The following is a 14,911-nucleotide window of genomic DNA, read 5'->3' on the forward strand; positions in this document are numbered from 1 at the left end:
GAGTCAGACCTTGATGCAGCTCAGGCATTACTCAGTTCGTCTCAAAGCCCTTAAAGTTTCCGCTAGCAAAAAGGCATATTTCAGTGTAAAGTTTTATGCATGCGCGAGAGAAGCCAAAGGCCTTAGTCTGTGCTAGTTCCCTCCTTATTAGTTTATATGAAGTGTATACATTTCTTACGGAGTGTTCCAAGTCACTTCCTAAGGGCATTCCTAGACCGAAGGGAGTGGGTTAAATAGCTTGACCTGCCGAGGAACGGATGATGGAATGAGGGGGAGAGGAAGAGAAAAACTATTAAGACTACTTTTAGCTACAAGCCTTTATAGCGTAATTAAGCCAACCAACAAGTCAATTGCACAAACACCTTAAAAACTATAATAGTACCTGAAACTTCTCTAGCTAATAGAGATCCCGCTTCAGAAGCAGAAAGAGCAGCAAGATACCGAAGGTCGGGTTCTTCCTCTTCCTTTAATAAGATAAGGCTATTTCTCGTGTAAATGGAAAGTTACTAAACTCTCTTTAGATGCCTGAGATCATTCTTTTTAGAGGTAATAGAACAATCAATTGAATATTGATTAGGATTAACTAATCGGACACTACTTGTGAATGACTCTTCTACTTCGAAACGAAATGTTCCTAGAAATTTTTGCTCCCATTGGACCAGTTAGCTATTAGTTCAGCTCTTCCCTGATAATTGTGTCATCGTGTCTAGGTTGTGAGGGCTTTCAGCCACATGGATAGATTACAACCAAGCCATTTGGCTAATTGAAGAACTAAAATGAGAATCAAATACATGGAAACCAAATTAGTTCTGGTTTCTTCTAGTATTTATAATAAATTTGGTTTCTTCTAGTATTTATAATAAATTTACATGATTTTAATGAATCAAGAAGTTGATCTGTTTGTCGTGATGTGATCCTTTTTTTACTCAATTTTACGCAGTTTTCCTTTATAATAACTAACTTTTAACTATTATGTTCAGGTCTCTTTTGGTGTCATTGGATTGGGCCTTGGAGTTTCACTTCTCTCGTAAGTATATTTTATTGTTTATGCATGGAACACTCTGCTCTTGTTGGACAACCATTACAGTTGAAAGAAACTAGACCTATATCCCATAGGGGACATTATTGAGATGGAACAACTGTTGTTTCCCGAAAATTTTATATGTCCTCTACATTTCAATAATTATAAATTGAAAAAATAGATGAATTGTACACAAAGATAGATAAGACGAACTAATCCACCTCATGATGCCATTTCATGTTGGTATTCGTATGGACATCACGTAAGCAACTAGTGACTCAATCACGATAAACAGTACTACAAGTTCAATGTTACATCATAACTTCTCATCTACATTGACCATATTGCTGCTTGACCAGCCAATTAAGTCTCACTCAATACCATTATATTTTCATGCATGACCAATGCATCAACCCAACCAAGAAACTAGGTCATTGGTTGGACTGCTGGTTGCTTGGTAGAGAATTGTATAGGAAAAAGTCAAGCGATACTATTGGATTTTATTTGTAGTTTCATATTGGCTTCCATATATAGATTGTGTAGCAGTGGAATTTCTTGTCATATCCTAGAAACCAGACCATTGATTGGTAATTTTCTTCAATTCTTCAATATTCATTCTTTTCCTCATTGTTGTCTACATCATATTAAACAAAAATTTTGAAGTTCAGTCATTTTTATTCTTTGCCCCTTCATTTCCAAAAGCATATATGACATGAAAAGTATCATAAATCTTGACTTGGGCTTCTGTGCACAATGCAGTTATGGTTTTGGTGCATATTTTAATATTCTCTCAGGATCTGAATGGTCTGCACTGATGCTGACATATGGCTTTCCTCTAGCCATCATCGGCATGGCTCTCAAGGTTAATCTGATTTTCTTCCAATTTTTAATGTAAAATTTTCATTTTAGAGTATTTGATTCCTACTGGTTTTTAATGCCAGGTTATTCACTTCTACATACTTTTTATTCATTGGAACTGGTTTTTACATTTTAATCATTAGGTGATGTGTGAGAAAGCATACAACTCTAGTGATTCCATTTGCTGTTCTCAAGAAAATAATTATGATTGCTTTATATTATGGCCTGACTCATGATATCTGTCATTATTTTGCAGTATGCGGAGCTTAAACCCGTGCCTTGCTTGACATATTCAGATGCTCAGATGCTGAGGGAAAAATGTGCGACTCCAATTCTCAAGCAGGTAAAGTTCACTTTTTTTGTTATACGATTCTCTAAGGCTAGGCAAGGCTATCTCATCTCCAGTTATTTTCGGGTTTAAATTATAAGTGGCAATCTGTTCAAAAAAATAAATAATATTAAGGTGGACTGCTGTTAATCTCATGTGTTTGCCTAGTTTGCTCCCTCATTTGCGTGAGAATGACATTTTGTCATATTTTTAGGTCAGAAGTGATGTTACAAGATACCGTTATGGGGACGAGCAACATTTGGAAGAAGCTTTAAAGCGAATCTTCCAATATGGAATGGTAGTTAATTTCCTCATTCAAAATAATGTCATTTCCTGTAGCTTATTTTCCCTATTCTTTTTGTAGCGAGAAATAGAGACGTTTGGAGTTGGATCGAGTGTCTTTTTTTAATTAACACAGCCAAACCAATACACTACAACTTACAAAGCTTGAAAAACTTTCGATTTCATAATTGCTCAAATGTTATTATCTTCTGTTGCTTCTTGTTGCTTTAACATCCATTTGTTCATGAAACCACCCTTCACCACGAGTGCAAACTAAATTTTACATGTCAAAAACATTGCATGCATTTAATGTGTATCAGAAGATTGTTGATATGAAAGGGGTTTTTTTTGGCTTTTCAATCAGGGTGGAGGAATTCCACGAAGGAGTGCACCAGTACTGCAAATGATTCGTGAAGAAGTACGCCACTTAAATTCTCTTTGTTTTCCGAGCATTACAGCACTATTTATACTGTTCTTTGAGCTTTCAGCTATAGCACGTGTAGTAGCATTTTGATCGTTTTAATACTTCATATGAATGAGTAGGCCAAAAGAGGCTCTCATTCATGATTGACAATAACATGTTAGAAAAGAGAGTGGACCAAAATCGCTGAAAATCTAGTTGCTTTAGATTACATAGATCTAGAAATGAACTGAACAGAGTGGTGGAAAATGCTGACGCCAAATTTTCTGGGAACTCCAATATTTTTATATGAATAGCTTTCACTACAAAATGATTTTACCTGATTTGTGCTCTGTCAATTCCATGAGCGGTTCATTTGTTCTTTCTAGTCTTATGAATTTGCTTCTCTCTTTGAGGTTACGGAGGATGGTAAATACCGTTTAGTTTTGGTGTTTGAGGCGAAAGCCTTGCAGTTGTCAGATTTTGAACAAAGACAGGTGAGAAGATTTACTTTTTAAGTCTTTGAAATCTCTAAGGTTGCTTTGCTTTTGTTATCAAAAAAGCTCCCTAACTTTTTTTCCGCAACTTTTCTGATTTCTAGGCCAAATTTACTTCTTTCTTTGGACCGGGGATCACAGCCGAAGTTTGTAAGTTCTAAAACCTCAAGTTGCATGATAATACATTGTATATTAAATAAGCTCGAACATGTCATTAAGAGAATAGATTTTGAGTCGGAGCTCTTCAATCTAATATCAGTGAATTTGTGGGTGCAGCGAAGGGAGAAAAAGATTTATACGAGGTTCGGCTAATTTCCAATACAACATTGTAGATCTTTGTGAAACTTCTGCAAGTCTTTTGCATGAAATTTACAGTTTCAGATCATTACTGTAATCTTCCTCAGGGAAATCTGTACATTTATGTGACCCCATTGTACAGTACTTTTTTATTGAATATAACAGGAACAAACTTATAACACTATCTTTTTATTGTATTAAAAAAATAAATTGATTTGTCAATAAGTTGGTTAAGAAAATTCCAAGAAAAAGCATAAGTTGGGTAAAATCCGCTAAACTCAAGATAATTCTTCTTTAAGTCATCCTAAACTTAGCTGAGTTAGAAAAGTGACAGTTTTTGTCCTAATCCTTTCCCATACATTCAAGTAATTCCTCAAAATTATGAGTCCTATAATTGAATATGAAAACTTCATGTCGCATAATTTATTAACAATTCTATTCGATGATATTTCATGTAATTTTATGTGTTTTGATAGTGGAGTTCAGAAACATGGAATTAAGAGTAAATATATGGTATCAGTGAAACACAACACAAACTTAAAAGCAAACTCCAATTAAAAAAATAGTGTGCAATTGTCAAAACTATGAAAAATAACTGTTTGTAACTCTACTTCCTAAAGGGGAAGGCTATAGATCTGTTCTCTGATACAAACACCAACTAAAAACTGGAAAATAAAAAATAAAAATTAATTAATTAACAAAATCAGACTTGTTCCATCTTGATTGCTGTATTGACTGGATCATTAGGATCATTTCTAATAATCCAGTGATCTCTCCAGACTTGCGTCATTTCTTCAATAGGAGTGTTCTTTGTCTCAGGCATGAAGAAGTGACAAAAGACGGTCATTGGCGCCACAAAGAATGCGAAGAAGATGAAGAGACCAAACTTCATCGTGCACAACATTGAAAGAAATACCTGAGCTATTAAGAATGTGAAGAACATGTTCACCGCCACGTTAACACTCTGACCAACTGACCTGATCTCCAATGAGATGATCTTGCTTGGATAGATCCATCCCAACGGCCCCCAAAACCATGCAAAACCAGCAACACAGATGCAGATGCCTATCACCACCACTGTGGTAGCTGCGTCACATCTCCCGTCGCACCAAATTTGGCCCCAATAAGTGCTGCAACTGCAATTTGTATCGTCAAGTATCAGCAAAAGATAGCATTTAGCAAAGACCATGTATAGATAATATGACTGCAAGTGTATTAGAAATATGCTAATGTATTACCTGAGAGATGAGCATTTGGACACCTCCTTCAGGAAATAGAGTTGTTCAGCCCCACTTATCAGCAAATGCAATAGATACACCAGTCGCCAAGGCATTTATGATGCTGGTAATAGCAGCTGACATTAGAGAAGCATCGCTTCCAAATCCAATGGTTTTAAAGAGCACAGGGGCATAGAACATAACCACGTTGATTCCAGTAAGTTGTTGAAAGAAAGGGATCAAGATGGACATAACCAACTGAGGACGATAGCACCGCCTCTTGAAGAGATTTTGCCATGGATTCTGCATTAGTCTTGCTTCATTCTTGGCTGCAAGAATATCATTGAATTCAGCATCAACGATTTCAACTTCACGAATGCGCTTGAGTAGTGCTTTTGCTTCCTCTTCCTTTCCCCTATCCACAAGAGTTTGGGGTATCGTAGAGGAAAAAAGATGCAACAATGATGATGACAGCAGGAACGCCAGCCAATCCCAGGCTGAGCCCCATCCCCAGCCACCCTCAATCTTAGCAAAGATATAGTTGAATAGGTTGGCTGTCAATATTCCAATTGTGATTATCAATTGAAAGCAAACATTAAATGTGCCACGCCAATTATATGGAGACATCTCCGATAGATAAAGAGGCGCGGACTGCGTAATTAATAGAATCAAAACAAAGATATACTAATGACCCAAATTTTAAATCAACACAAATAGTAAATTCTGATACAAATCGATTATGTTACCTGGTTAACAAAGCCAACGCCAATGCCCAATAAAACACGGCCTATGGTTAGCATACTGACGTGCACAGCCGCCGCATTAATGATGGCATCAACAAAGAAATCCATAATATATTGTATTTTATCATACTTTTCGACTTATATCTTGTTTTCTTTTGTACTTTTCGAGTTATATCACAGCAATTCAACTTTACATTCTGCAGAATTATCGTTCATGCATGTTCACTATTGGGCTGTGATGCCAATTTGTTTGGTGGTCCGGTCCATTTGGGTGATGATGAAACTTTGATCCAACATATACTACTCAGCACATTGCCCAATAACGCAATGTTTAAATGTGCTATGGCCCGGCCCAAACCTTATGATACGTGTGTGTGGCTCTGGACCCTTAGATATCGTAAACCTAACATCTATGGTGATGACTATTTCTATATATTAGTTGGTTTGAGATATTTTTGGCCCATTTGTTTCATTATTCTTGGGTCTCTTCGTGTGCTATGTATGGAATCTTCTAGGTCGTCTCTCATTCGAGACTTGGTGTCACTGCCATTTCTTCTTCTTTGTGATTCTTGTTCTTTAGGCCATAAACTTCTGGTTTTTTTGGTGAATTTACGAGTGTTGAATCTTGGTGATTTCAATTTGAAAGGGTTGTGTTGGAGTTTTGGAGAGATTTGGTCTATTAAGTTACTACCTTTGTGTCGTGGTTTGGGGCTATGGTTTGAGAGCTATTAAACATTGTATAGACAGCTATAATGCTAGTTTTGAGCCCAGTCGATGAGAACTTGATGCCTTTGGTTTCGTCCGTGTTCTATAATACTTGAGTCGATCTTGGGCCTTGAACTGTAACAGTGGTATTAGAGCCTCTATAGGTTGTTTGAGTCTCCATTTCTGATCTTCAGTTGTGGGAAATTAATTTTCACGACCGAATCTTGTGAGATCCGACAATTGGCAGTAACCTTAGATTCGATTGGTAACGAATATTGGTTCGGTTTATGATCCTTTACCCTTTTAATTTATTATCATTTGTTGTTAAGTGGTTTTTTGCAAGAATAATTTGGATTTTGAATTTCTTGGTGAATCAGCCTGAAAATGCTTGGGTACTTTGTGTGATTCTCAAGTTGCTGGTCGAAGTCTCTAACTCTCTCATCTTTTACCTGTGATATATGCTATATTACTAAGTGTTCTTGAATTTGGTGTATATTGTATACATTTTTCTTCATTCTTGTGTTTTGCCTATTGTTTAATCTTAGTGATTGTTTACTGATTCTTTGTTTTTTAATCCTTTACACTTTCACCACACTACTGTGTACTTGAATTGAGCTTTGACCTAAGGTCTTTGAGCCTTACGGAATCCTGGTGAATTCGAGACACATCTCAGTATCTTGAAGTGATCAGTTAAATCTCTGAATTGGTTACTGTGAGAATTAATGGTAGATCATTGTGATAACATAAGTTATTTTATTCTTTTAATCCCTCTAATATATAGAGGTTTTAATAGGACTACAAGAAGTAAAGATAAACACAAACTCCTACTACAAGAATTAGAGATAAACACAAACACCTAACAAGATTTTATCTACATCCTATGAAAGGATAAAGAATCTTATATAATAGAAAAAATTATCTAATAATAAACATAATCAAGAAGATAGCCATAGAAGAACTCTTTGTGTCAACACTCCCCCTCAAGCTGGGACATAAATGTCTATCATTCCCAACTTGTCAAGTAAGCTCTCAAAGATAGGTTTTGCCAAGCCCTTGGTCAACATATCAGAACTTGTGTTGTTGGGACATAAGCCATATAAATTACACCACTTTCAATCTTCTCTTTCAAAAAATGTTTTGTTCGATCATGATGAACCGAATTATTGGCAATACTAATCGTAGCTTTATTATCACAAAATAATCTTATGGGGTCTGAATTTGGAAGATTCAATTCTTGAAGAAGTCTTCTAAGCCAAAGCAGTTTACAGGTCCCATTTGCTAAGGCACGAAACTCAACTTTTGCACTACTTCTCGCCATCACAGATTGTTTCTTGCTCCTCCAAGTAACCAAATTCCCCCAAACCATGGTACAATATCTTGAAGTTGACTTCCTATCATCAACAGAACCAGCCCAGTCAGCATCTGTATACCCCTCAATATATCTTTTATCAGTCTTACCAAAAAATAATCCCTTTCCTGGAGTAGCTTTCAAATACCTCAAAATCTTATAAACTGCTTCCAGATGTTCTTGATAAGGATTGTGCATATATTGGCTTACCAAGCTCACGGCAAATGAGATATCTGGTCGTGTATGGGCTAAGTAGATTAACTTTCCCACAAGTCGTTGGTAACTCCCCCTATCTACAAGATTAGAACCTTCCTTACTAAACTTCATATTTTAATCGATTGGAGTATAAGAAGGTTTACATCCAAGCATTCCAGTCTCTTTTAATAAGTCAAGGACATATTTTTTCTACGAAATAGATATCCCTCTTTTTGAGCAAGCCACTTCCACACCTAAGAAGTATCTTAACTGACCAAGATCTTTTATTTCAAATTCCTTCCCAAGTATTTCCTTGAGCTTTGCTGATTCCTCCAAGTCATTTCCAGTAAGAATAATATCATCTACATATACAATCAAGATTGAGATCTTACCACTCATGGAATGTTTAAAAAATAGTGTATGATCTGACTGACTTTGAGCATACCCATTATTCCTTACACACTTAGTAAAGCGATCAAACCAAGCTCTCGAAGATTGTTTGAGACCATACAGTGACTTCTTCAGCTTACACACCCTATTCTTGTTTCTTTCTTCATACCCAGGAGGTAAATTTATATATACCTCTCTCTCCAGTTCTCCATTGAGGAAAGCATTCTTAACATCCATCTGACAAAGCGGCCAGTCTAAGTTTGCTACCATAGATGGCAGGACTCTAATGGTATTGAGTTTTGCTACTGGAGCAAATGTTTCATTATAATCCACACCAAGGGTTTGAGTAAACCCTTTTGCCACTAAATGAACCTTGTATCTTTCCAAAGTTCCATCCAACTTGTACTTGATCGTGAATACCCATTTACATCCCACGGGTTTTTTTCCTTTAGGTAAATCCACAACTTCCCAAGTATTGTTTTTTCTTAAAGCTTGCATTTCTTCAACTACTGCCTCTTTCCATTCTGGTTTCTGGATAGCTTGTTAAATAGTACCAGGAACTTCTTCCCTTCCAATTCTCTCACTGATTGCACGGAATGAGGCTGATAACCTGGTATTTGATACAAAATTCCCAATAGGATGAAGAGTGCAGGTTCAGGTTTTCTTCCGACGGGCTATAGGCATATTAAGTTCATTATTCTCAATGTCCACATCTTCAATTGAAACTAAATTCTCTTCCTTCTCAGCTCTACGAGTTTCCTCAGTCAGATTTTCTCTTGATTCAACATCTTGGCAATGCTTTAGTGATGTGACAGGATGTATTATTGGTGTAGACTGGTTTCTCCTAGAGTAAACACGAAGCTCGAAACCACTTTCAACCTGCTACGAATCTGTACCTGTTTCCAATGATTTTGTTAATGGCATATTAGGTAAAGGAGATAATTTTGATGAAGGCATTGGCTGTGATGAAGGTGTTGGTTGTAGAGTATCTATAGATATTGGCAAGGGCTGATTTTGTGGTACATTCAACTCCCTAAGATAATCTTCTCCATTAGGCGTCTCCCCCTGAAGATTAGTTTTCTTATAGTATGATTGTTCCTTAAAGAATGTAACATCTCGTGTAACAAACAATTTTTTAATGTTGGACTGTAGCACTTGTACCCTTTTTGATTAGGAGCATATCCTATAAAGATGCATTTTGTAGCCCTGGCATCCAATTTACTTAAGTGTGATGTATGGACAAAGGAAAGACAACCAAATGTTCTAATAGGCAAGGAGGTGAAAAGTCATGTTTGAGGATACAAATTTTGGAATGTTTGAAGTGGTGTTTGGTAACTAAGAACTCATGAAGGAAGTCGATTGATAAGGTATGATGCTGTAAGGACAGCTTCCCCCCAAAATTTTTTTGGAATATTATTTGTAAACATGATTGCCCTAGTGACTTCTAGAAGGTGTCTATTTTTCCTTTCAACAATTCCATTTTGTTGTGGAATTCCTACACAAGTGCTTTAATGAACTATGCCATGTTTTGACAGATATTGGCCCAGAATTGAATTGAAGTATTCAAGTTCATTATCGGTACGAAGAATTTGAATATGTGTTTGGAACTGTGTTTTGATCATTTTGTGGAAGTTTTGGAAGGCATTAGCAGTATCTGATTTTTCCTTTAATAGGAATGTCTAACATAGACGTGTGTGGTCATCAATGAATGTTACAAACCACTTAGCTCCTGTAATATTAGCAACTCTCGATGGTCCCCAACTATTTCTATTTCGAAACAAGAGGGGGAATAATTTCTTTAAATAAGCAAAGATAGGGTGTCCTAATCTATTATGCCATAACATAATTTTATTGAAAATAGGAATAGATTCACTGCTTGAAGTGAGAGCTTGTTTATTCACAGATTTTCCACCATAATTGAAGAATACAGCCCGTCAACCTCTTCAGCATTGCCAATCGTCTTCCTCGAGATCAAATCCTGAAACTCACATCGAGAATTATAGAACTTAGCCACACAATTTAAATCCTTGGTTAATTTGCTAATTGAAAGAAGATTACATATAAGCTTAGGAACATGCAAGACAGAATGTAATTCTACACTGTCTGTTAAAAATATTGTGCCTTTTCCAGCAACTGAAGATAAAGTTCCATCAACAATTCGCACTTTAAAGGTTCCCGGGCAAGGAGTATAAGTTTTAAATAAGTGGTGACATCCAGTCATATGATCCGATGCCCCAAAATCAAGTATCCATAGGTTGATCGAATCAGATTTTGTAATAAGTGCAGAATGATAATTACCTCGCTGTGCTAAAGTACAGTTCGATTTTGATTGGGAGTTGGATTGTGTACGAGCCAGAAGTAATTCATCTATTTGCTCACTACTAAAGGCCAAACTAATGAAGTTAGAGACAAAACTAGTGCCATGTGTTTTCTCCTCTTTAGCTGCCTGAAAAACCCGATTATCACCCAACTTTCATGGCTTCCAGTTTGCTGGTTTCCCATGTAATTTCCAGCAAGTATCTCATTTGTGATTAGATTGTTGACAATAGTCACACCACAAGTTTTTTTGTGGCCCCTTGTGCCCCGCAAAATTGGACTTTGATCTTTAAATCCCTAGTTCCTGTTGGCTATTAAAGCTGAATTCTGCATCTGATTCTCCATACCAGATTCACAAACACCACCCATCATGACTCTTTTCCTGCTTTCTTCTTTTCTTACTTCAGCAAATGCCTCTTTAATGCTCGGCAATGGTTTAGCTCCAAGGATCTTCCCTCTTACTTCATCCAGGTCCTTATTGAGCCCATGTAGAAAATCAAATACCCTCTCCTTTTCAAGGTTCGTCATGTTTTTTTGGCTACAGTTTGTACAGTTCTCAACATCTCCGAATAGATCTAGCTCCTGCCATAGCCCAGTCAAATTCGAAAAGTACTCTGTCACAGAAGAGGCACCTTGTTTCTGATCTTTCAAGGCTGATTTCAATTCGAACAACTGAGCTGAATTCCCGATATCTAAATACATGTCTTTTACTGTTTCCCAGATGTCTTTTGCAGTTTTGTAAGAAAGGTAATTTCGTCCAATCTTCTTCTCCATGGAATTAACCAACCATGCCATTACCATGGAGTTTTCAGATTCCCATGTTGAATAAGAGTTGTCATTTTCCGCAGGTGCAGGAATACTTCCTGTAAGGTATCCAACTTTCCCTTTGCCTCGAATGACCATAAGGATAGATTGTGACCAATCAAAGTAGTTTGATCCATCAAGTTTATGTTGGGTTATTTGAAGTGAATGATTTTCGACACCGAACACTTGAGAAGGGGTCGAAGATGTGGGTGTAGTACTTTCTATATTTGAGGATTCGACTGAACCAGTGAAGGCCCGGTTTGCCATTGAAGAGGTAGCAAGAAAGAGCCAAACCGTAGCTCTGATACCATGTGAGAATTAATGGTAGATCATTGTAATAACATAATTTATTTTATTCATTTAATCCCTCTAATATATAGAGGTTTTAATAGGACTACAAGAAGTAAAGATCAACATAAACTCCTACTACAAGAATTAGAGATAAACACAAACACCTAACAAGATTTTATCTACATCCTATGAAAGGATAAAGAATCTTATATAATGGAAAAAATTATCTAATAATAAACATAATCAAGAAGATAGCCATAAAAGATAAAACTCTTTGTGTCAACAGTTACTTTTTTTTTTTTTACTTTCCCATTGTGTTATATCCCCCTGAGATTTTATATAGTGTGTGATACTTTGTGTTGTCATATATATTCTGTGAAATATCTGCTTGTTACTTCTGACTGAATTGTAACCTTCAAATATTTCTTGTGTTGATTAAAAATTTCAAATGACAACGACAACGTTTGAACTTGGAGTTTTATTGGAAAATGGGATTTTCCCATTTGGCAGTAAAAAGTGAAGAGGATTTTGGTTCAACAGAAGTTATATAAAGCTATAACTGGTAAATATCTTGCAACTATGTCTGATGAACGAAAAACTAAATTTGATGAGTTTGCCTATACTTCCATTATTCTTCACTTATCTAACCAAGTATCAAGGAAGGTAGGAAAATTAAATAATGCTAAAGATTTTTAGGAGAAACTTGAAGAACTTTATTTGGTAAAATCATTGGAAAGATTCTTTAGTTTCAAAATTGACTTGTCCTGAGACTTAGATGATAATTTTGACATTTTTAATAAACTGGTCCAAGATATAACTAATGCTGGGGATAAATTATCTGAAGAGTATAAGGCTGTGATTCTTTTAAATTCCATACCTAATGTGTATGAAGATGTTAAAATAACTATTAAGTATGGCTGAGAGTCTTTAACACCTGAGATAGTCATTCATGCTTTAAGAAGTAAAGAATTTGAAGTTAAATCTGAGAGGCATGTCAAGGAGAGTGAGAATCTATTTGTGAAAGGTATATCATTGACTAGACATATTAATACTCAAGTTAACCAAAATTATTAGGGGAATAATGCCTCTAAGAAGAAGGGGAAGGATAGATAAAGGTCAAAATCTAGAAATGGAGCTAAGAAATGCTATGATTGTGGCAAGACAGGAGAGGTTAAAATTGATGAAAGGAATGTAGTTGAGCCTCTAGGTAAGGATATTGTTGATGTCTATGTTGTCACTGAGTCCACATCTGATTTGAATACTGTAAGTTATGCAGATAATTCAAGTCAGAGTGTAAAGTGGATCTTAGATTCAGGTTGCACTTTTCATATGTCTTCTAGGAAGCATTCGTTGCTTGACTTTAAGGATTTAGATAGAGGTGAGGCGGTTATGGGCAATAATGCAACCTACAAAGTGTTGGGGATAGGCAATATGACTTTAAAATTTGATAATGAGTACACATTTACCTTAGAAAGGGTGAGGTATGTACTAGATTTAAATAGAAATTTAATTACAATTGGGAACTTAGATAGCATAGGTATCCAAGGAAAATTTGGAGATGGTTTCTTGAAAATAGTTAAGGGATCCTTAGTTATTTAACTATTTTCAAGGGCATTAAAAGAAATGGAATCTATGTCACTAAGGCTAATGTTTTGAGTCAAACTGTAGAATCCTCTATGGTTAGATTGATGCAACCTTAAAATGGCATAATAGGTTAACTCGTGTGAGTGAGAAAGGCTTACATATCTTAAGTCAAAATGGTGTCTTTGGTAGTGATGTGATTTCTAGAATTCTCTTTTGTGAATATTGTGCCTTAGGCAAACATCATAGACTTCATTTTAGTACAGGGAAACATAAGACTACATCTATCCTAGACTATATACATTCTGATTTGTGGGGTCCATCATCCACCACCTTTTAAGATGGGAATATATACTTTTTATTCTTAATTGATGGTTTTTCAAGAAAAGTATGGGTATTTCTTTTGAAATAAAAATCAAATACCTTTGAAAAATTTAAAACTTGGAAAACTTTGATTGAAAATCAAATAGATAAAAAGATTAAAATCCTAAGAACTGATAATGGATTAGAATTTTGCAATGTTGATTTTGAAAAATTGTGTAAGGATGATGGGATTTTGAGACATAAAACAATATCGCATACCCCACAACAGAATGGTATAGCTGAGAGGATGAATAGGACCATCTTAGATAAGCTTAGATGTATGATGTTTAGTTCTGATGTCCCTAAAGTGTTGTGGAGGAGGCTGTTATGACAGCTGTTTATATCATAAATAGGACCTCAACTAGTTCATTAGATTGTAAGACACCTGAGGAAGTGTGGACAGGTAAGATGGCTGACTATACACACTTGAGAACCTTTGGTTGTGCAACTCATTACACCAAAGTGTTGGAAAACTTGAACATAAATCCCAAAAATATGTTTTCATGGAATATCTAGAAGGCAATTCCCGTAATCAACCTCTTAGATTTAAGGCCAGATTAGTGAGTAAGGGGTTTATCCAAAATCCTGGTATAGATTACAATGAAATCTTTTCTCCAGTAGTGAAATATACTAAAATAAGAGTCATGCTTGCATTAATTGCACAATATGATCTTGAATTGTAGCAAATGGATGTTAAAACTACGTTTTTACATGGTGACCTTGATGAAACCATATATGAAACATCCACAAGGTTTCATGGATAATAAAAAATTTGATCATGCATGCCTCTTAAAAATATCACTTTATAGCCTAAAACAATCTTCTAGATAATGGTACAAACGTTTTGATAACTTTGTGTCTTCAGTCAGCTTTGTGAGAAGTTCATTTGGCTATTGTTTGTATATTAAAAGAGATAACGACAACTGTGTGATTGTTTTCTTGTTCTTATATGTGGATGATATATTGTTAATTGGCAAAAAGATAAGTGATATAAATGATATTAAAAAGGTGCTAAGTGCTGAATTTGAAATGAAGGACTTAGGACATGCTAAATGGATTTTAGGAATGGATATTAAGAGAAATATGTCACAGTAATTACTAATTTTGTCACAAACTGATTATGTGAAAAAGGTACTATCTAAATTTTCTATGCATGATGCTAAACTTGTGACATTACCCTTGCATGTCATTTTAAGTTGAGTAAAAATCAATGCCTACATGATAAATCTGACATGAAATATATGGAAAAAGTGCATTATTCAAATGTTGTTGGAT

General features: G+C 35.7%; 2 protein-coding genes across 3 annotated transcripts in view; one reads left to right on the forward strand and one right to left on the reverse strand.

Moving 5' to 3' along the window:
* LOC111382796 (thylakoid membrane protein slr0575) overlaps nucleotides 1–4,627 on the forward strand; it is a 5,411-nt gene extending 784 nt beyond the window's left edge. The window contains exons 2-10 of one of the 2 annotated variants that reach the window (XM_023006836.1): nucleotides 981–1,027; nucleotides 1,781–1,883; nucleotides 2,136–2,222; nucleotides 2,422–2,505; nucleotides 2,854–2,907; nucleotides 3,306–3,386; nucleotides 3,491–3,536; nucleotides 3,663–3,688; nucleotides 4,503–4,627. In XM_023006836.1, the coding sequence (XP_022862604.1) occupies nucleotides 981–1,027; nucleotides 1,781–1,883; nucleotides 2,136–2,222; nucleotides 2,422–2,505; nucleotides 2,854–2,907; nucleotides 3,306–3,386; nucleotides 3,491–3,536; nucleotides 3,663–3,688; nucleotides 4,503–4,508 (534 nt within the window). In that variant the 3' untranslated portion in view covers nucleotides 4,509–4,627. Of the gene's footprint in view, nucleotides 1–980; nucleotides 1,028–1,780; nucleotides 1,884–2,135; nucleotides 2,223–2,421; nucleotides 2,506–2,853; nucleotides 2,908–3,305; nucleotides 3,387–3,490; nucleotides 3,537–3,662; nucleotides 3,868–4,502 lie in introns of those variants that run through there. The other variant, XM_023006835.1, reaches the window with a different exon arrangement.
* Nucleotides 4,628–4,873: 246 nt separating this feature from the next.
* LOC111382752 (sugar carrier protein C-like) lies at nucleotides 4,874–5,751 on the reverse strand. Its single transcript, XM_023006790.1, has 2 exons — nucleotides 5,647–5,751; nucleotides 4,874–5,584 (listed from the first exon to the last, which is right to left on the reverse strand). Exons 1-2 carry the CDS (start codon nucleotides 5,749–5,751, stop codon nucleotides 4,967–4,969), a joined length of 723 nt encoding a protein of 240 aa, XP_022862558.1. The 3' UTR covers nucleotides 4,874–4,966.
* Nucleotides 5,752–14,911: the final 9,160 nt, after the last annotated feature.

Source organism: Olea europaea, unplaced genomic scaffold, assembly GCF_002742605.1.
Source record: "Olea europaea var. sylvestris unplaced genomic scaffold, O_europaea_v1 scaffold256, whole genome shotgun sequence".
Lineage (NCBI taxonomy): Eukaryota > Viridiplantae > Streptophyta > Magnoliopsida > Lamiales > Oleaceae > Olea > Olea europaea.

Excerpts from the sequence above, each read along its gene's own strand:
- LOC111382752 (XM_023006790.1), bottom strand. The coding sequence starts at position 5,751 with ATGGATTTCTTTGTTGATGCCATCATTAATGCGGCGGCTGTGCACGTC. Across the intron at positions 5,585-5,646 it reads GCGTTGGCTTTGTTAACCAG|TATATCTTTGTTTTGATTCT; the intron begins GTAACATAATCG and ends TTGGGTCATTAG.